This window comes from Oratosquilla oratoria, chromosome 21, assembly GCF_046742065.1.
Source record: "Oratosquilla oratoria isolate Oo_2021 chromosome 21, ASM4674206v1, whole genome shotgun sequence".
Classification (NCBI taxonomy): Eukaryota; Metazoa; Arthropoda; class Malacostraca; order Stomatopoda; family Squillidae; genus Oratosquilla; species Oratosquilla oratoria.
The window spans coordinates 34,860,573-34,881,921 of NC_134797.1; the positions used below are offsets into that span (position 1 = coordinate 34,860,573).

The window sequence follows — 21,349 nt, forward strand, 5'->3', positions numbered from 1 at the left end:
GAGAAATGAGGAGGTGAGGAAGAGAACAGGGGTGGTAAGGGGGTTGGGAGATAGTGAATGAAAGAGTTTTGGGATGGTTTGGACACATGGAAAGAATGAGTGAAGAAAGACCAGTAAAAGAGGTATAGAAGGCAGATGTGGAGGAAGTGAACATGAGAGGACCTAGGATGAGGTGGATGGATGGGGTGAAAGGGGCTTTAGGGAAGAGGGGAATGTCTGTTGAGGAAGGACGGGAGAGGACAGAAGACAGGTGAATAGAGAATGGTTGTATATGGATGATGTTGTGATGCATGAGGTTGAATGGGTGGGGGGGGATGGGGAAGTGAGGTAGTATGTGTGAGAAAAATTTGATGTAGCCCGAAGGGATTTCCCCCCATCTTCTCCTTTTCTGCATGAGGGGATGGAGAGGGAGGGTTGCCAATTTAATGAAGCGGCCTTGCTGTGGATGTACTGTGTCTTGTGACACTGCCTCTGACCCAGGGCAGTGTACGAGATGCAGGACATATAAACATCATCCTATCTAACCTATTATTACAATGAAAATAGAATAAAGGTATGTGCAGGGGTTCCTTGAGACGTGCAATTTATTTTAAAGGTTATGCAAGGGTAAAAGGTTGAGAAACCCTGGTCTCTGTCAAGAGATCCACAGCCCCTAGACAGCTGGCTCTGGCCATCAGATGGGCAGATACAGTATATCATTATATCATAAGACCATAAGGCCTAGTGTAGGCCTTATGGTCTCTTGCAGTCGCCTTCATTCTTATGTTCTTATGTTATCACTCAGGAGAAAAAAAATATCCTAGTTTAGGGAGGTGATCTGTCTTCTTTGTGGGGGAGTTGCATCAGAAGCAGTTTAGTTTTGTTGTTAGGCCCACTCTTTGTCCTGAACATGGATTTTCCTAGGGGTTGTTGGAGTATAGAGTTCAATGATCTTTCTTGAAGAATCTGGTGATCTAGGTGTGGATGTTTAACTAAATGGCTGGGGGGGGATTAAGTATCATGAGAAACGGGTATCTGGGAAAGAATGCAAAAAGAAGACTACAAAGGGATGATGGTTCCTATGATACTGCATGTATTAGAAACTTTGATTTTAAGGGAGACAGAAAGTAGGATACTAAATGTTTTTGAGAAGTCTTAGAAAAATGGTGGAGGTTATAAGGATAAATAATGGTAAATGAGGAGGAGAGTTGGAGAATTGGGCTGTAAAGAGATTCGTACAAAAATTATTTGGTATATTTCTAGTTGTTTATCTATACCTATTTCACACTTATTCTGCAGTATACAATGTGTCTCTTTGCCATCCAAACAGGTCCAGAACTAGGTACATATGAAGAAACTAAGATGAGAATTCAAGAATTCCTATACAATCAAATGGACGAAGACCTAGGAATATCAGCATGCCTAATGATACATACATGCAATAAAAACAAGGAGAAGGTATTATTTTCTTTTCTCCTACCATGTTACTTTTAGAATTGGGGATGTGTTTAAGCTATGTAATGTATTATCTGGATAAGGTACTTGGGTGAAAATTAAGAGGAAGACAAAGAAAGATGAATGGATAGGGTAAAGATGTCATTGGATGCTAGAGGAATTTCTGGAAAGCAAGGAGAGAGGCTGAAGGAAGTGAAGAGTTGAGTGTTTGAAGCCACATGTAGCCTGGAATGGAGGAATATGAAATGGAAATAAACTATAAAGTGAGGGGAAACTAGTAAATGTCGTGAAAATTAAAATTCGTGAGAGATCTGGGGACACTAAGAGAATTCTATGTGAAGGGGTGATTAATCCTACAGCATTGTATGGAGCAGTGACCTGGAATTTAATGAAAACTGAAGAGGAATTTAAATATTTGAAAAGTAACTCTTTAAGTAGTATGGTGGATGTTATGAAGATAGAATGAGAACATTTGTCCCTCTAAAAATGCTACTTGTATTGGTCTCATTATCCTTTGTAAAGTGGAACTATACAAGCTCCTTCAGTTTCCTGGCACATTCTCCTCCCTCAGATATACAGTTAACAACCTTACTAGCCAGTCTACTGGAACATTATCTGCCCTTGTCAGACATTCCACATGGCATCCATCCAACCCAGGCACCTTACCCACTTTCAGCAGTTTCAATGCTACTTGTATCTTATCTTTTCCTATTACCCTGTAGTTTTCTTCTCCCATCAGTCACCATTATCCTAGTACATCCCACTGCCTCAAACACTCTCTAAACCTGCACATTCAGCAAATCTCTGAAATATTTTACCATTTTCCCAATAAGTTGTATATTTGACACGCAATTGTGTATTTCAGGTTAAAGTATGTGTAGAAACTTTATGTAAGTACATAGAAAATATAGTCTCCAATCCTACTGAGGAGAAATTCCAGAAGATAAGATTAAGCAACAAGGCCTTTCAAGAGAGAGTAGCACCCATTGAGGGAACCCAACAATTCCTTCAAGCAGCAGGGTTTACCATCAATGAGCTTCCCTTTAATGACACGACAGAAAGTTTTTGGGTAAGTATGCATGTCAGATTTGTGGAATCGTTCTTTACTTTTTATAGAAATTAATGTATGGTGATATGAAATTTTATGATTTGGGCTATCATGGATTAAGAGAAGGCATATGACAAGGTTGACAGAGAGGTGTTATGGAATATGTTATTGATTTCATTTTCATTCATGTCATTTTCATATACCAAGGCTTTTTCCCCCTTACTAGGGAGATAGCCAAAAAGGAAAAGGCATAAAATCATTCCCACCCATTCCCATGTTATTGATGTATGGAATAGCAGGAAGTTTGGTGAAAGCTGCCAAAAGTTTCTACATTAGTGGAGCTGTGCTGTATCTTGCTGCATTGGTTCTGACCCAGGGCAGTGGGCGGGAGACAGGGATGACCTTTCATCCATGAGGGGCTAAGATGAGAGGGAAAAAAGGGTGGTGGATGAGAATGGAATAGGTGGGAGTGGGTATGTGCCTATTGACTTGGTTACCTCCCTTATTAGAGGAAAAAACCCTTGGAGTATAAATAGAGTAGGAGTGGAGAGAAATGGCAAGCCAGGTAACGAGATGTACAAAGTGTGTTGGTGGCAGCCGGTTGGAGGATGAAAGGCTAGAGGAAGTGGAGAGCTTTAAGTATTTAGGATCACATGGCGAAGTGAATGGAGAATTGGTGAATTATAGAGTAAGGGAAAGTAATTTATCATTCCATTGCCCCAGGTCACTTGTAGGAGATGCAAGTCCTCCAGTTAACCGGCACAATTGTCCAGTCTGGACTATGTGTCACAGAAAATATATTGTGCTGCTATCTGGAGAGGTGATATGGGGCAGTGTAGGATGAAGTGTTTAGTATTCAATGTGTGATGATTGCATCTAGGGGAATTAGATTCTTTGGATAGGCTAATTGTGGTGGTACTATGGTGGCCTGAACACAGACATCGTGAATGTAATCACATATTTGTGATTATTGCTTCTCTTGGGAGGGATTTTTGTGAGGGGAGGCTAATGTCTGCAGGAATTTGATAGAATAGAGAGTAGAGCAGTTGGTCCTTCTTTAGTGATCTGTCACTGTATTTTTGAGTGGATGTGTTGTGGTGCAAATGGAAGGTTGTAGATGTTTGAGTAGTGTGTTGTTGGTGTGGTATTCTGTTGTGGTAAGTTGGGTGTGCTTTGATGTAATGGATGAGTATGATTTTACCTAGAATGACCATGTGATCTTCTGTACCTAATATTGGCTTTTGCATACAGATGTTTTATTGGGATAGTTTTGGTCCCTCCAGTTATTATTCTCGTTGCTTTATTTCACATAGTGCGTAGGTGTCTTTATTTACATGATTGTTGGGAATTACACTGCAGAAGCTAAGATAAAAGGGAAATGGGTGATGTATGGGAGTGGCATGGATGGGGATGAATGCATGCTTTGACTGGCTATCTCCCTTATAAGGGGAAAGAAACATGTTGGTATATAGTTAGTCTGATGTAGGAGATAGGCTAAACACAGAGAATGGGATCCAATATATTTGACGTTTTGCCCAGCAGGGCTTCTTCAGAAACTGAAGAAGCCCTGCTGGCTGAAACATCAAATATATTGGATCCCATACTCTGCGTTTGGCCTCTCTCCTACAGTGCTGTTGCAGCCATTGAAGCTTTTACTCATTAGTTAGTCTGATATTGTATATCTGTCTTCCCAGGTATTCTCTGATGCTAGTGAAGAACAACTAAATGCCCTTGAGCAACTTAGGGATGCCCTTGTCAGTGCAGAGCCTATAAAACCACAGTTGGACAGAAGTACCCAGGTGCTGCTCCCAGCAGAGGCAGCCAAGTACACAGACCTTCCCCCAGAATTCTTCAACTTGACAGTCGAGGAGCTGAAGAAGGAGCAGCAACTGAGGTGAGGTACCTTGGATGGGTGTACGACTGACCAGGTTCAGGTTGGAGAAAGACAATGGAATTTATTTAATGATATAGTTTGGTTTATATACTTGTTTGTGCAATATTTTTTTATGACTCTTAGTGATTTCCTTGGGGGGGGGATGACCTGACAAGACTACATACATACATATACCAAGACTTTTTCCCCCTTACAAGGGAGGTAGCCAAAAAGGAAAAGGCATAAAATCATTCCCACCCATTCCATCCCTGAATACACTCCACACCCCTCCACCCTCCCTCTTATCTTAGCACCTCCTGGATGACTGGTCATCCCTGCACCTTGTCCACTGCCCTGGGTCAGAAGCAGTGTCGCAAGACACAGCACATACACAGCAAGGCCACTTAATTAAATTGGCAACCCCCCCCCCTCTCTGTCCCCCCATTGCATAAAAGGAGAAGACGGGCAGAAATCCCTTCAGGCTGCGTCAGATTTTGCTCACACATACTACCTCACCCCCCATCCCCCTGCCCATTCCACCTCATGCAATCACAACATCCATATACAACCATTCTCCATTCACCCCTGTCTTCTGTCCTCTCCCGTCCTTCCTCAACAGACATTCCCCTCTTCCCCAAATTCCCCTTCACCCCATCCATCCACCTCATCCTAGGACGTCCCCTCATGTTCACTCCCTCCACATCTGCCTTCCATACCTCTTTTACTAGTCTTTCTTCACTCATTCTTTCCATGTGTCCAAACCATCCAAATACTCTTTCATCAACCCTATCTCCCAACTCCCTTTCCACCCCTGTTCTTTTCCTCACCTCCTCATTTCTCAATCTATCTAGCCTAGTAACCCCCATCATACTTCTCAGACACCTCATCTCAAACACATTCAAACTCCTTCTCTCTTCCTCTCTTATGTTCCATGTTTCAGCCCCATACAGTGCTGTTGGCACAATCACTCCTTCATACAGTCTCCTCTTAGCATCCATTCCCAAATGTCTATTCCTCATTACACTTTTTAATCCACCAAGGCATTTACTCGCTTCTCTCAATCTACATTCTACCTCCCACCTTCACTCCACCTTTTCCTGCCACATTTGCACCCATACATACATACATACATATACCAAGGCTTTTTCCCCCTTACAAGGGAGGTAGCCAAAAAGGAAAAGGCATAAAATCATTCCCACCCATTCCATCCCTGAATACACTCCACACCCCTCCACCCACCCTCTTATCTTAGCACCTCCTGGATGATGGGTCAGAAGCAGTGTCGCAAGACACAGCGCATCCACAACAAGGCCGCTTCATTAAATCAGCGACCCCCCCCCCCCTCTCCGTCCTCCCATGCATAAAGGGAGAAGACGGGGAGAAATCCCTTCAGGCTGCGTCAAATTTTGCTCACACATACTACCTCAGCCCCCATCCCCCCGCCCATTTCACCTCGTGCATCACAACATCATCCATATACAACCATTTTCCATTCACCCCTGTCTTCTGTCCTTCCTCAACAGACATTCCCCTCTTCCCCAAAGCCCCCTTCACCCCATCCATCCACCTCATCCCAGGACGTCCCCTCATGTTCACTTCCTCCACATCTGCCTTCCATACCTCTTTTACTAGTCTTTCTTCACTCATTCTTTCCATGTGTCCAAACCATCCAAATACTCTTTCATCAACCCTATCTCCCAACTCCCTTTCCACGGGACTGCTCGGACAGACAGTCTAGGGAATGACAACAACAACAACAACTCCCTTTCCACCCCCGTTCTTCTCCTCACCTCCTCATTTCTCACTCTATCTAGCCTAGTAATCCCCATCATACTTATCAGACACCTCATCTCAAACACATTCAAACTCCTTCTCTCTTCCTCTCTTATGTTCCAAACTTACATTCCTTTTAAGGACAGACGTCCCCCAAATCAGGCTCGCCCAAAGTGGCTCGACAAAGAAACTGAAAAAAGTATTGCTAAAAAGAGACAGGCTTATAAGAAATATAAGTGCTCGGGTGCATCTAATGACTATGAAAGTTATGTATCAATACAGAGAAATTTAAAAAAGACAATAAGAAAAAGAAAACAACAATACGAAATGAACATCGCTGAGAAATCCAAAGAGAATCCCAAAGAATTCTATAGTTATATTAGAGATAAAAAGGTTGTTAGGAATCACATTAGTCCACTATTATCTGCTGACGGTCAACTTGAATATTCAAATGAAGGAATGTGTAATATCTTAAACAATTATTTTAGCTCGGTATTTGTAAACGAAACACCTCAAGGTGAATTCCAAACTGAAACCTGTGAAAAGTCTAGGGTAAACTTACTCGGTACGGTAAATATAACAAAAGAAAAAATTAAAAGGTGTATAGACAAACTCAAAGTTAATAAAACACCAGGGCCTGACAGTTGGCATCCAAGAATCTTAAAGGAAATGAAAAATGAGATTGTTGTTCCATTAGAAATTATTTTCAAGAAATCCATCATATCCGGAGATGTCCCAAGAGAATGGAAGCTTGCTAACGTTACTCCCATATTCAAAAAAGGTGACAAAAAGAAACCAAATAACTGTAGGCCTATAAGTTTGACTTCAATCGTAGGAAAAATAATGGAAACTATCATCAGAGATGCTATCGAACATCATTTAGAAAGTAACTGTTTGATAAATGATAGCCAGCATGGTTTCAGACGGAAACGTTCTTGCGTGACTAACTTACTCGAATTCTACAACACAGTTATCTCGAATTATGACAAAAGAAACAATATAGATTTAATATATCTAGACTTTGCAAAAGCTTTTGATACCGTCCCACACGAAAGACTACTTACTAAATTAGCTTTGCATGGAATAAGTGGTAGCCTATTAGGTTGGACTAGTAATTGGTTGAATGATCGAAAACAGAGAGTTGTTTTAAATGGAAAAACTTCTGGATGGAAAAGTGTTGCAAGTGGAGTTCCTCAGGGTTCCGTTCTTGGGCCACTTCTATTCATAGTATATATAAATGATATAGACCATGGACTAAAATCTACGGTTTCCAAATTTGCTGATGATACAAAACTGTGCGGAGTGGCAAATGATCACTCAAACCAATTAGATATTCAAGAAGATTTAGATAAATTACAGCAATGGTCTGAAAAGTGGCTAATGAAATTTAACACAAGTAAATGCAAGGTAATGCACATAGGTAAAAATAACAGTAAGTACGATTACAAGTTATTTGGAAATTCGTTAACAAAAGTGGATAGTGAAAAAGATCTCGGCGTAATCATCAGTAACGACCTCAAATCATCCAAGCAGTGTATTTCAGCCTCTGAGAAAGCAAATAAGATTCTAGGACTGATTGTGCGATCTTTTGATTTCAAAAGTCCATCACTCGTTAACAAGCTATATAAATCGTTAGTTCGTCCACATTTGGAATATGCTGTTTCGGTATGGTCACCGAATCTCATTAAAGACATTGACAGATTGGAAAGAGTACAACGGCGAGCCACAAAACTGATTCCAAATATAAAAAATAAATCATACGAAAATCGACTAAAACATATAAATCTGTTTTCCCTAAAAAAAGCGTTGACTCGGAGGTGACTTGATACAGGTCTTTAAAATTCTAAAGGGAATTGACATCAAAAGTGACCAAATTTTTACATCGAATCAAGAAACAATGGTCTTAAACTCTCCGGAAATAGATTCAATTTGGAAGTAGGTAGAAACAACTTTGCCAACCGTGTAGTTAATGAATGGAATAAACTTCCTGCACAGGTAGTGCAATGTAGTTCAGTTCGAAGCTTTAAGAATCATTTAGATAAATACCTAAGTAAGATGCTGTAATGATTATAATTTATCTTATATTATTTGTTTTTGTTTTGTTATCATTTGTCTGTCTGATTTTTATTTATTATTAGTTATATGTCAATTTATTATTTACTATTTACCTGTTTGTTTATTATCTAACTATACCTATGCATTTATTTATGTATTTTATTTGTTATTTACATTATCATAGTTTTTATTTATTATTTCATTATTAATATGATTTTTTTTCGCATCCGACCTAGATATGGATCAAAAGGTCTCCTGTCGGCATGCTCCACCTTTGTAATCCTTTGTAATGTTTCTGCCCCATACAGTGCTGTTGGCACAATCACTCCTTCATACAGTCTCCTCTTAGCATCCATTCCCAAATGTCTATTCCTCATTACACTCTTCAATCCACCAAGGCATTTACTCGCTTCTCTCAATCTACATTCTACCTCCACCTTCACTCCACCTTCACTCCACCTTTTCCTGCCACATTTGCACCCAAGTATCTAAAACTATCCACTTCCTCCAGTCGCTCTCCCTTAATGCTCACTTCCATTCTACTACCACTTTCACCCCTTGTACATCTCATCACCTTACTTTTACAGACATTTATCTTCAGCTTTCTTCTATCACACACTCTCCCAAACTCTGTCACCAACTTCCTCAATCCCTCCTCCAATCCTGCCACAAGCGCAGTGTCGTCCGCAAACAACAGCTGGCTCACCTCCCACTTTTCTCCATTTTCTTTAACCATCTCCAATCCCTGACCCACTACCCTTGCATTTACCTCTCGCACTACCCCATCCATGTATAAGTTGAACAGCCAGGGCGACATAACGCATCCTTGACGAAGTCCCACCTTTAACTTGAACCACTCACTCTCTCCATTTCTAATCCTGACACAAGCTCTACTACCCTCATAAAAACTCTTGACAGCTCCTAGAAGCTTTCCTCCTATCCAGTATATCCACAAAACCTCCCACAGTGCCTTTCTGTCTACACTGTCATAAGCCTTTTCCAGATCCATAAAAGCCCAAAAAATATCCTTCCCCTTTCCTATAGCTTTCTCGCATATTTGTCTTACCACAAAGATCTGATCTACACAACCTCTACCCATCCTAAATCCACACTCTTCCTCACCAATTACTCCCTGTTCCTCTCCTAATCCTCTCAATCAAGATCCTCCCATAAGCCTTCCCAACTACGCTTAACAAGCTAATCCCTCTGAAACTACTACATTCACACTTGTCCCCTTTTCCCTTGTAAAATGGAACTATACAGGCACTCCTCCAGTCCTCCGGCACTCTACCTTCTCTCCAGCAAACATTAAATAACCTCACCAGCCAGTCCACCATCACTGTACCTCCTTTTTTTAGACATTTTGCATGGCATCCATCCAGACCAGGTGCCTTACCTGCTTTCATCATCTTAACAACTGCCTTCACTTCATCCTTCCATTTTACATGAATAATAGAGCATATCTTGGGGTAAGGAATGGGGAAAGTGGGTGATTTGATGGTGAAGGTGGAGCAGGGCCTGCCTTCTTTTGATCCTTGCAGGTGTCTGCATTTCATAATGTTCGTCTTCCTGACATAGCTACATGTGTATATAGATTCTACTTTATAGTGGGTCTAAAACAAAACTATTGGGTTTGTAAATGACTGATCTTGACTGATTCAGAGTTGGTGAAATTTGAAAGGGTGTGTGAGAATAAGAGGGAGTGTGGAGGGGTGTGGAGTGTATTCAGGGATGGAATGGGTGGAAATGATTTTATGCCTTTCCCCTTTTGGCTACCTCCCTTGTAAGGGGGAAAAAGCCTTGGTATATGTATGTATGTATGTATGTGTGAGAAAAGAGGGTAAGGTGACGAGATGTACAAGGAGTAATGGAGATGGGTTGGATGTGAATTTGAAGGATTGTATTTTGTCTGCACTTTTGTCTTTAGGGATAAAATCACACCATAGAGGTGTTGTCATAAAAGTGATAGAGATATTTTGAGGGTGAGAGGTTGGAGGAAGTGGAAAGTTTTAAGTAAATATTTGTGGAAGAGTGTGAAGGGAGTCACGATATAATGAAACAGTGAATGTAAACCAGTTTTGGCTGCCATGCCCTGCTTTGGAGGCTCCATGTCGTACTGCATTTGGCTTCTCCATGTTAGGGAGAAAAGACTGGTATGTATGCATGTATTATGTTACGACTTGGGCATGTATCTCAAAGTATTAGAACTAAGTAATGATGGTTGTATAATTTTTGCTCGTAGGACTGATGCAGTTGAGCGCAATATGATGTTGAGGACTAAAGCAATGAGGGAACGGGAAGAGCTTCGGGAAATGAGAAAGTATAGATTTGCCCTGATCAGGTGAATATTTTAAAATGGTGTTTGTTGTGGATATGTCATGTTCAAATGTTAGTTTTATATTGTAGTGCAAGATTAAGAGGTTTAAATTAAAATGTTTATTTTCATTTGTAGGATCCGCTTTCCTGATGGGTTGATTCTTCAGGGAACCTTTTATGTGTATGAAAAGTTTGGAAATGTGCTGCTTTTCATAAGAGAGAACCTGGTTCAAGATTGGCGGCCTTTTATTTTAAATCTCAGTGGTGGAGGAAAGGTAAGGTATTTTTGTTTATTCTAGGATAGCTTGAGCATATGGAAAGAATGAGGAAAGACTAACAAAAATAGTGTGGAAGGCAGAGGTGGACGGAGTCAACTTAAAAGGAAGCCTGAGATGGATGGATGGGGTGGAGGGGAGGCCTTGTGTAAAAGGGGAATATCTATTGACCAGAGAAGGGAGGGGGTAAGTGGAGGTTGTGAATGGACTAAAAATTGACACTGCGTAAAGAGATTTCTCCACCATTTTCGCACGAGGTGGTATGGAGACACAGTCGCCACTTTTCATTTAAGCTGGCTCCTCATGCAGTTGTAAATTTGAAATTTATATCAGCTTTGATGGATTTAGAATTGATTATTAAGACAATTGATTTACTTCTATCTTTCTCTGCATTCATTGGCAGTAATATATTTTCATTTAGATTAATCCAGAAGATTAAACCTTCCAATCACTGAATGTCAACAGATTGATGAGGAGGAGCAATCTTTGGTGGAATTACGATTGGTACCTGCAGTGCTGCTCAACTTTTCTTGGGACCCGTCCATTCAAGATCCATCTTTAGAGGACAACGTCTTCCTCAAACAAGAAACTATGATGCTTTTAAGGCATGATTCATAGAAGTCTTCATATATATAATTGGAACGAAAAGGGCATATTGCATGGAAGAAGCAATAGGAGTTTGGACACAGAAAAGGGCAGAAATGGCAACGTTTTGGTGTTAATTCTCAAATATTCCAGATAATGTATTTATTCTAACAAGGTATTTAATCGTAATGAACTACTACGGATATTAAAAGTTTATTCAGCTAAAAGGTGTATTTGATTTAGCACCACCTTGTATAAAAATGCATAACTATATATTCTTGTATGGTTTTTTTGTTTGTCTATAAGAGCTTAAAAAGCTAGATTACATGATCCATAGCTAATGTGTTGTATTTCATCCTTTATTTTGATTTAACGAAATATTTTCCCAAATTTTGTTGTTGGCTTGTGCATTTTTGTAATGGAGCTTTTGTGCATTCAGTTTTTCTGTCAATATAAACATCACATCCATTTTCATAGTGGACATTACTGTCCAAAATAATGTGTGTAAGGCAGGAAAGGAGGGTTCATTTGATTCCATGTATATCAGGTACTCGAGTTCTCGCTTGTTTTATGAAAACCAGTCATTTATCTGCTGATCAATAAACTTTGATTTTTATGACAATCATCTTATTTTACACATGACAATTCCTAAGTAGGAAGTTTGTTTCTTTTTGTGTGCTCAGTAGTAATAATTGCTGCTTCAGGTTCCACTAAAAGGAGATAGTCACACAGTGACAATCCTTGGGCCCCTACATAGATCTCTCTCGAAAGCAACTTTAGACTCTTGTCTGTGTTGCATTAGTGTGGAATTGTTTCTTTGTCACCAAGTGGTGGTGGTAGTACGAGGGGACCAGTTGTTAGCTGTCCTTGGGTAAGATGGAGAGGAAATACAATTGAAATTAACTATTTTGGTTCCAGTCTTCAAAGTGCCAGTCCCTTGGGACTGCCTCCAAGTGAAGGTGAGGGATTATTGATGGGTTTTGGAAATACAGTGAGACCTCTCATTAACGGACGTTAACTAGCTGTGTTTGCGGTGTTTTTGGTGCAGTTGTTTAGTGTGCACAATCACTATGCCACACAAAAACCACTCGAAAACACAGCAAAAACACCGCAAACACAGCTAATTAACGTCCGTTGATGAGAGGTCTCACTGTAGAAGGGGAATGGTTCTCTTTGGTGTACATCTTGTATGACTACCAGTGGCGGCGCCAGTGGGGGGCCAGCCCCCCCATTAGCCCCCCCAACTGAAATGAGCAAATTGAAAATTTAAAACACTCATTGAAATCATTTTATTAAGTGGAATTTTTAATTGCCAGGGCTAAAGATTTGTCAGCCATCAGTGCTAGCCCTACCATTAACCCCCTTCCCTTCTGAAATGAGGATAATATATGTGTATTATCATATTACTATTAGCGGTGGGCGGGGTGCTGGGTTGACCCGTCATCCAGGAGGTGCTCAGATGAGAGGAAGGGTGGGAGGGGTGTGGAGTGTATTTAGGGATGAAATGGGTGGGAGTGTTTTTATGCCTTTCCCTTTATGGCTACCTCCCTTGGAAGGGGAAAAAGCCTTGGTATATGTATGTATGTACTATTAGCCTCCCCAACTAAAAATTCCTGGCACCACCGCTGATGACTACCACTAGCAGTTACCCATCATTGGCCGGGGAATAGTTTTTCCTTACCTGCCATGAATTTCATTTAAAAGTCTTATAGCCTTCTCCATCCAATCTCCTACCATAGAGGGAGGAGAGATCTCGGGTAAGATTAAAAAATGGAAGGAAAACAAACTGCTATTGCATCACCTCAAAGTGGTGCCTATGGGTAATGCCAAGAATGAGGAAGCAGTGGAAACGGACCGTATGTTTAGTCAGTGTTGCCCATGAAAATAAGTGACTTTTATTTTCCAACAAAGATAAATCCTCAGGCAACGAAAGGGGGGAACGAGATGGTGATTTTTGAAAGATGACTTCTCCCCAGACAGTTGGGAACAAATTGAAAAAGACCACATACCTAAAAGTTTGTCAAAAAAACTTTTCAGGACAGATGCATCGACTCATGAAATGAAAGACCCCAGATGATGTAACCTAAACTCGTAACCATAGAGATATAAATTAATTTAAAACTAGATTTCCTGGATGGACAGTGTACAGTCTTATTTCCTGGGCAATCATCTCTCACAATTCATTAATCCATTAAAACATTGAAACCATAAGTTACACACTGGCACACAGATAGGACCCCACAAGTGTTGCCCCTTTGCTTGTTTACTACAATTAAGTAAATACACAGCTGGATGGAGTGAAATTGATGGGAAGACAGAATGAGATGGGGTAAAGGGGTATGTCTGTTGAGCAGGGAAGGGAGAAGGCAAGAGGTAGCTGTGAATGGATTATAAATTTGCACTGCTCAAAATTTTTTCTCCATCTATATTTTCACTGGCTGAGAGGGTTAGGGCACCTTTACTTGCGGCGAAGGTCGAGGGGATGGCGGTTCAGATCCTGCCACCAGCGAAGTTGAACCATGGGTGTGGTTCATTAAATTCCACGCTACAAAGCCCTCTGTGAGGGGCACCGTCCTAGCCTTCCAATAGGGGGGAGTTTGTGACGTTAAACCATATATTTTCACAAAAGGTGACAGAGGGAGGGTTGACATATAAATATAGCAGTGGGACCCTGCTGTGCCTTACTGCATTCATGGCTCTCACATGGGGGGAGGGTGCATATGCCCTGAGGCAGCAATTCTAGTCTGGACATGCCACCCAGAAGGCCGACAAAATAATTCCAACAAGAAAAAGGTCAAAGGAGCCCTGAATTACCGTAATGTACGAATTTTGCATTAGAATCAACAGAATATGAAATATTTTTTCCTTTATCCTTTCTGCAATAGGGACATTAAATAACATCATTGAAATAAGTTTATTTTGCAAGCCAGTAGCTATAATAAGCAGTAAGGAATGGTGGAGATGGGGGGGGGGGGGGGGGAAGGGGGGCAATACTGAGAACTTTGCTCCGGGGCAGGACTTAGGCATCTAAGGGCTCTGACTGCGTTGCTTCTGACCCCTAACCAAAAGGGGGAGATATTTGTTGACCAGAAAAGAAGGAACAAGAGATCGGACTGGATAAATATGAATGGACTATAAGTTGACTTCTCCTTGTCTTTATTTTCATATAAAGGGAAGAGGGAGGAGGGTTGCCATGGAAACGAAGTTGTGGTGCCCTGATGTGGGTGTACTGTGCCTTACTGCTTTGCCTTTGACCCAGGGCAGTTGGCGGGATACAGGGAAGACCCTTCATCCAAAAGGAGTTCAGTTACATACCTAACCAATGACATTTTCCCCCCTTACAAGGGAGGTAGCCAAAGATCAGTCTTATGATCCACTCCCACCCATTCCATCCCCACATACTCCACTCCCATTCACCCCTTCCCTCCCTCTTGTCTTGGCTCCTTCTGGATAACGGGACATCCCTGCATCTCGCCCACTGCCCTGGGTCAGATGCAATGTAGCAAGACATAGCACATACACAGCAAGGCCGCTTCATTTAATCGGCAACCCCCCCACGCTCGGTCCCCTCATGCAGAAAAAGAGTAGACGGGGTTGAGGTAATAGGGGAAAAAAAAGTGTGTACACAATTTAGTTGACTACCTCCTTTATAAGCCTTTTGGGCATCCTGCCCGTTTCGGGGCTGTGGATATTGGGTGGACATACCAATAGTCTAGCTGCAAATAAGCTCTAGTAGTGAATAAGGCTCTGTTCACAGTAGCGGTTTCAACCACCGCGATTCAGGTGCAATATAAGTCAATGGAGGGGTTCACACACAACCGAGCGGTTTATCCTTGACTATGCGGTACCGCTACAGTTTCCGCGCGGCTCAAACCGCTAGTGTGAACGAGACCTACGTAGTCGTGGACAAACATCTCTGTAACAGAGTTGGGGAGGCCTCGGTGCCGACAACATTTAGACAAATGTTGATAAATACCCCCTATAATCTCATAAAAAGAAGTTGTCAGGCGAGTGTGGGCGGTCTTAACCAAATAATCCCGCGTTGCATCACCGCGTGGGTTGGCGGAATCCGATGGGATGGGTCTGGCATGATGCTGCAACATGTGAAGATGCGGGTTCATCCTCCCCGTGCCGTTGGATTCTGTGTCAAGGGGTGAGGTGAATGGTGATGGTGGAGTGCGCAACTCCGTCTGCGCTTTGGTCTCTACATTGCGCAGGATCTCCTTTTCCCTAACGGCGACATCAACAGCATCAACATAAGCAAATGGGTGTTTACTTATGTGTATAATATATACATACATATATATATATATATATATATATATATCATATATATTATACTTGTGTGTAATATATATATATATATATATATTATATATATATATATATATATATATGTATATACACACACATTGGCGGATTCAGAAGGGCTGAAGCCCCCCTCCCCCAAACTTGTTCTTTCATTACCTCATTGTAGAGGTCGGGACACCTGCCCTGTGTACACCGGTACATGGAGGAAACCAGCATTACAGTGGCAGAAGTATATAGTCAACACATTGAGAGTAGAAATTTAAAATGTAAGATTACGTATTACTTTCGCCCAATATTCTGAAAATAAAATGAGAATATATACTTCAATTTATATTCAAAATCATCACATTCGTGCTACAGAGTATATCTCTCAAAGCGTCATCTATATTTACAAAATTCAGGTTCCCCTCACAAGTGTCATCTACATTTACAAATTTCAGATTAGCCCCTCACCCAATTTTGAACCTGGATCCGCCACTGGTATAGATACAGCTATATATATATATATATATATATATATATATATATATATATATATATATATATATATATATACATATATATATATATATATATATATATATATATATATATTGAGACATTGTGACAGGTTTGAGGAAGGAGGAAGAGAGAGACACGGGTCTAGGGCCGAGTTCATTCCTGACCGGTTTCGCTTACAGCTTCTTCAGAGGATTGATGAAACTGTAAGTGAAACCGGTCAGGAATAAACTCAGCCCTAGACCCGTGTCTTTCTCTTCCTCCTTCCTCAAAACTATATATATATATATATATATATATTATATACACACACATATATATATATATATATATATATATATATATATATACACACACACACAGCACTGGCCTCACAAGCCAGAGAACCGGGGTTCGATTCCCCGGCCGGGCGGAGATAAGTTGGGTTTGTCTCCTTTCACGTGTAACCCCTGTTCACCTAGCAGTGAGTAGGTACGGGACGTTAGTCAAGGAGTTGTGACCTTGCTGTCCCGGTGTGTGGTGTGTGAGTGGTCTCAGACCTACCCAGAGATCGGCAAATAATGAGCTCTGAGCTCACTGCCGTAGGGTGGTGTCTGGCTGTCTCGACAGAGACTGCAGCAGATCCGAGGTGAATACACACACACATACGGGAATCAAATTACTGTGAATACAGTCGTATGTCCTAAACTTTTTAGCTCAAACAGGAAGCGTGGCAACGGTGGCCGCAAGTAGGAAATTGTGTCGTTCCGTTTACGAGTCTAGTACATTCGATTCCAGATGGAGATTTACAATTAATTTGCCCCTATGAAAAGTTAAAAATTATTCCCCGTGCCTGCAGGAATGCTCCTGAGTAAAGCCACCCACGGCTGAGTACTAACTGGATAAGAAAGACAATAAATGAATAAATACAGATTAAAAAACCATAGCTGGTAGCTAATTCTTGACAACTCTTACCGTCGCACGAAAGAGAATGCAGTGCAAATCTAACATGCTCACAAGGGCATATAACACCTACACGGGACATCACGAGCATAGCTCCCCTTCCCGTAAAATACAACTAGGTAAATACATGTATGTCATCAGTCAGATCGATCTAGACAACCGCGTCTGTTTATCTGTCAACACTCAACAGTCGAACCATAGGATGTTTTGTATGAAATGTCTCAAATATTAATATGAAAAAATCAATATCAAATAGAAATAGAAATTAAACTGGCACAATTACGAATAAATTACGCATAAATCCATTAGGTTCGTCTTTTCTAGCCTATGAATGTCCGATTTACACAATATTTTGTCCTTTTACCTCCATTCTCTCATGCCTACTAAAACCCCAACCCCAACATGTTTATATTTGGTGTAGTGCGTTTGCGCGGGACCTGAGCACGACGCAACTATGTTGGCGACCATTGATTCTTCTCCCCCTCCCCTCACCCCTCCTCCTGCTTTCTCTCCGCATGTTTACAATCTCCACGATTGAATGAACTGACACATAGGTAGCAAACGAAAAAATCAAGATAAGTGTGATATCTGGGGGGGGGGGGATCGTTGCCGTACACAGCGCGGGAAATTTGAATGTAATGTGGAGAATTTTGAATTCTGTACTGTAGGTACCGGTTAGTTCTCAAAGGTTACCGTTACTAGCCCTAGCCGTCCACATAGGGCAAAGGTTAAAGTTAGGGTATAGCTCAGCGCTTCCTTCCGTAATCTCATAAGATGTAAAAGATTGTGATAACTAGATTATGCGAGTCAGTGACTCCCAAAGTAATTAATATTTCGATAGTATGACTTACTTTTTTCAAATGAAATTAATATATAAAAATAATTATAATAGGACTGAAGGCTGGTCAAATTATCATACACAACCATTCTCTACTCACCCCTACCCCCTGCCCTCTCCCTTCTTTGATCAACAGACACCCTCTTGCTCAAACCCCCCTTCATTCTATCCATCTATCTCATTTTTGGTCTTCCTCTCAAGTTCATTATCTGCCTCTGCTTTCCACACTATTTTTTTTCTTAATTTTTCTTCACTCATTCTTTTCATGTGCCCAAACCACTCCAACAATTTTTCACCAGCCCTATTTGCCAAGTCCCTTTCTACTCCCGCTGTCCTCCTCATTTCCCCATTTCTCGCCGTATTTCTCAAACACTTCATCTCAGACACATTTAAACTGCTTTCTTCCCCTCTTACATTTCAAGTCTCCGCCCCATACACTGCCGTACACACAAGCTTCCCTTTATATAATATTTTCTTTATATCCATTCTCAAATGCCTAGGACACTTTTCAATCCTCCAAGACATTTACTTGCTTCTCTCACTCTACAGCCTACCTCCACCCCAACGCCTCCATTTCCTGCTACGTGTGACCCTAAATACTTAAAACTATCCACTTCCCCCAGCCTCTTTCTCCCAAAAACTTACTTCCAACTCACTGTCATCCTCTCCCCTTGTACATCTCATCACCTTAGTTTTACCTACATTTACCTTCAATTTCTCTTATCGCATACCTTCCCAGACTCCATCACTAATTGCCTTGGACGCTCTTCTGACCTTGCCACAAATGTAGTGCTATCTGCAAACAACAACTGGCTCACCTCGTACTTCCCTCCGCTATCTGTAACCATCTCCAATACCCTGCCTATCACCCTCACATTTGCTTCCTGCACCACTCCGTCTGCGTAGATATTGAACAACCATGGTAACGTGACAGCTCCACCTTCAACTCAAACCACTCGCTCTCTCAATTTCCAATCCTAGAATAAGTTCCACTACTCTCGCAAAAACTCTTAGACTGCCACAGTTTTCCCTCAATCTCATATATCTGCGACACCTCCCACAGTGTCTTCCTGTCTACCCTGTCATAAACCTTCTTTAAATACATAAAAACCCAAAGGACATCCTTACAATATGCATATAATTCTTCCAAATATGCCTCTAAAAAAAAAAAAAAAAAAAAAAACACGCACCCACTTCCTTTCCTAAATCCACACTGCTCCTCACCATTTATCATCTACGTTCCTCTCCTAATCCTCTCAGTGAAAACCCCCTCATATGCCTTTCTAACTACACTCAACAAACCGATTCCTCTAAAACTACTACATTCGCATTTGCCCCCATTTTCCTTTGTAAACTGGAACTATACAAACACTCTTCCAGTCCTCCGGTACCCCCTCCCTTAGACACACATTAAACAACCTCAGTAGCCAATCTATCATAGCTGTACCTCCCTTTTTCAGTCAACCCATTCAGCCTCTCTACCTTACTCACCCCCTCACTCTCTTCGCTTCCTTCCAAAAACATATTTTTTATTATTTTCAAAAAATTGTCATACTCCTACCACATTTTATATCTGCTCTCCTCGTTGCCTCCTTTATCTTACGTTTTGCATCTCTCCTTTTTCTTGTACTTCTCATATGTTTCCCAAGTCCTGCTTTGCAACCATGGTCGCTTCCGTTCTTCTTTAACCATCTTCACTTCATCATCCCACCACTCACTACCCTTCCCTATAATCCCTCCCATCCCCCTTGTTCCACACACCATCGTTCCATTCCTTGTTACTTCCTCCTTGAAACAACCCCATTCTTCTTCTACTTCTACCTCTGCTATATCCCTCACCACCTCCCACACTTTCCTCGGCTTCTCCTGGTATTCATTTTCCTTTTCCTTCTCATTCAAATTATTTACTCTAAGCACCTCTCTACCTCCCACCCTTTTCTTCTTTTTCCACGTATCCTCCACTCTCAAGTTCCCTTCTACTAAAAAGTATCTGGCACTCCCCCACTCTTTCACTTAAGAACATGGACATCCAGAACTCTTCCTGTCCTTCCTTTGGATTAAAACACATAGTCCATTAATGCCTTATGAATCACATTTCCATCCACCATCCTTTCCCATATATACTTATGTTTAACTCTCTTCAACATTGTGTTTGCCATCATCAACTCTCGAAACACATTTCCAACAACTCTCCTTTTAAAGTTTTACCCGACATTCCAAACCTTACTACTCCATCTATTGTTTCACCCCTTACTCTAGCATTGAAATCTCCCAACACAACTACATTGATATTCCTTTCAAAACTTTCTAAACACTCATTTATATTTATAAAAAAAAAAAGTCGCTCCTCTCATTACCAGGTCCATATGCGCTTACAAAAACACACATTTCTCATCCCAGTTTCACCTTCGATCGCATTGAGCTTGGAGACATCTCCCTCCACTCCACCATGCGCTTTTCTATCCCATCACTTAGCAACATATCTACTCCTTCACTTCCTCACCCCTCTTCACTCCCGGCTATCTCCCCACCACACCCCTAAACTCAAAATCACCTCTCCCTTTCAACTTAGTTTCATTTAACGCGAACACACATCTTCCTTCTTACAAATATACTGTCTATATATTCCCTTTTACTCTTACATGTGCCCCAACTATGCACACACACACATACACAGATAATTGTAAAGAGAATATAATTATGTTTTGGAAGGAAACGAAAAGAGTAAAGGGGTTGAGTCTAGAAAAGAGGAAAAAGGTAAGCGGTGCAGACGGACAGGTGCTTTTGGAAGTGGAGGCAGTAAAGGGAAGATGGGCAGAGTATTTCAAGAATTTATTAAATGTGGAGAGGTTAGAGAGGGTTTGATTGTGGCAATGGAAGATGCCAGGAAAATGACCTCGATGAGAGATGAAAATAATATTTATAGGAAAATATAAGATAAAAAAAATAATCGAAAACGAGGAGCAGTGACAGTGGATTAGCTAGTGAGGTTGTTTAATGTGTACCTAAGAGAGGGGAATGTGCCAGAGGAACGGAGGAGTGCATGTATAGTTCTACTCTGCAAAGGAAAAGCGGACAAAAATTAAAACAACAGCTTTAGAGGGATGCTTGTTAAGTGTAGTTATAAAGGTATATGGTAGGGTGTTAATTTTGAGGATAAGGACGGGAACAGAGTAATTGGAGAAGAACAGTATTTATGTGTGTGTGTGTGTGTGTGTGTGTGTGTGTGTGTGTGTGTGTGTGTGTGTGTGTGTGTGTGCGTGTGCACGCGCACGCATATGTGTGGTCTACCATGGTCTTGGATCATGTACTAGACTTCGTCTTCAATATTCATTGTCCTCCCAGATGAGAGCTCTGTGTGTGTGTGTGTGTGTGTGTGTGTGTGTGTGTGTGTGTGTGTG

The 21,349-nt window shown here is 41.2% G+C and overlaps 1 protein-coding gene across 4 annotated transcripts in view; it reads left to right on the plus strand.

The window, feature by feature from the left end:
• LOC143036849 (UBX domain-containing protein 6-like) overlaps positions 1-11,975 on the plus strand; it is a 30,117-nt gene extending 18,142 nt beyond the window's left edge. For all 4 annotated transcript variants that reach the window (XM_076204696.1, XM_076204698.1, XM_076204697.1 and 1 more), the window contains 6 exons: positions 1,310-1,437; positions 2,300-2,503; positions 4,177-4,376; positions 10,426-10,524; positions 10,636-10,774; positions 11,240-11,975. In XM_076204696.1, coding sequence (XP_076060811.1) covers positions 1,310-1,437; positions 2,300-2,503; positions 4,177-4,376; positions 10,426-10,524; positions 10,636-10,774; positions 11,240-11,392 — 923 coding nt within the window. In that variant the 3' untranslated portion in view covers positions 11,393-11,975. The remainder of the gene's footprint in view (positions 1-1,309; positions 1,438-2,299; positions 2,504-4,176; positions 4,377-10,425; positions 10,525-10,635; positions 10,775-11,239) is intronic.
• The last annotated feature ends 9,374 nt before the right edge of the window (positions 11,976-21,349 follow it).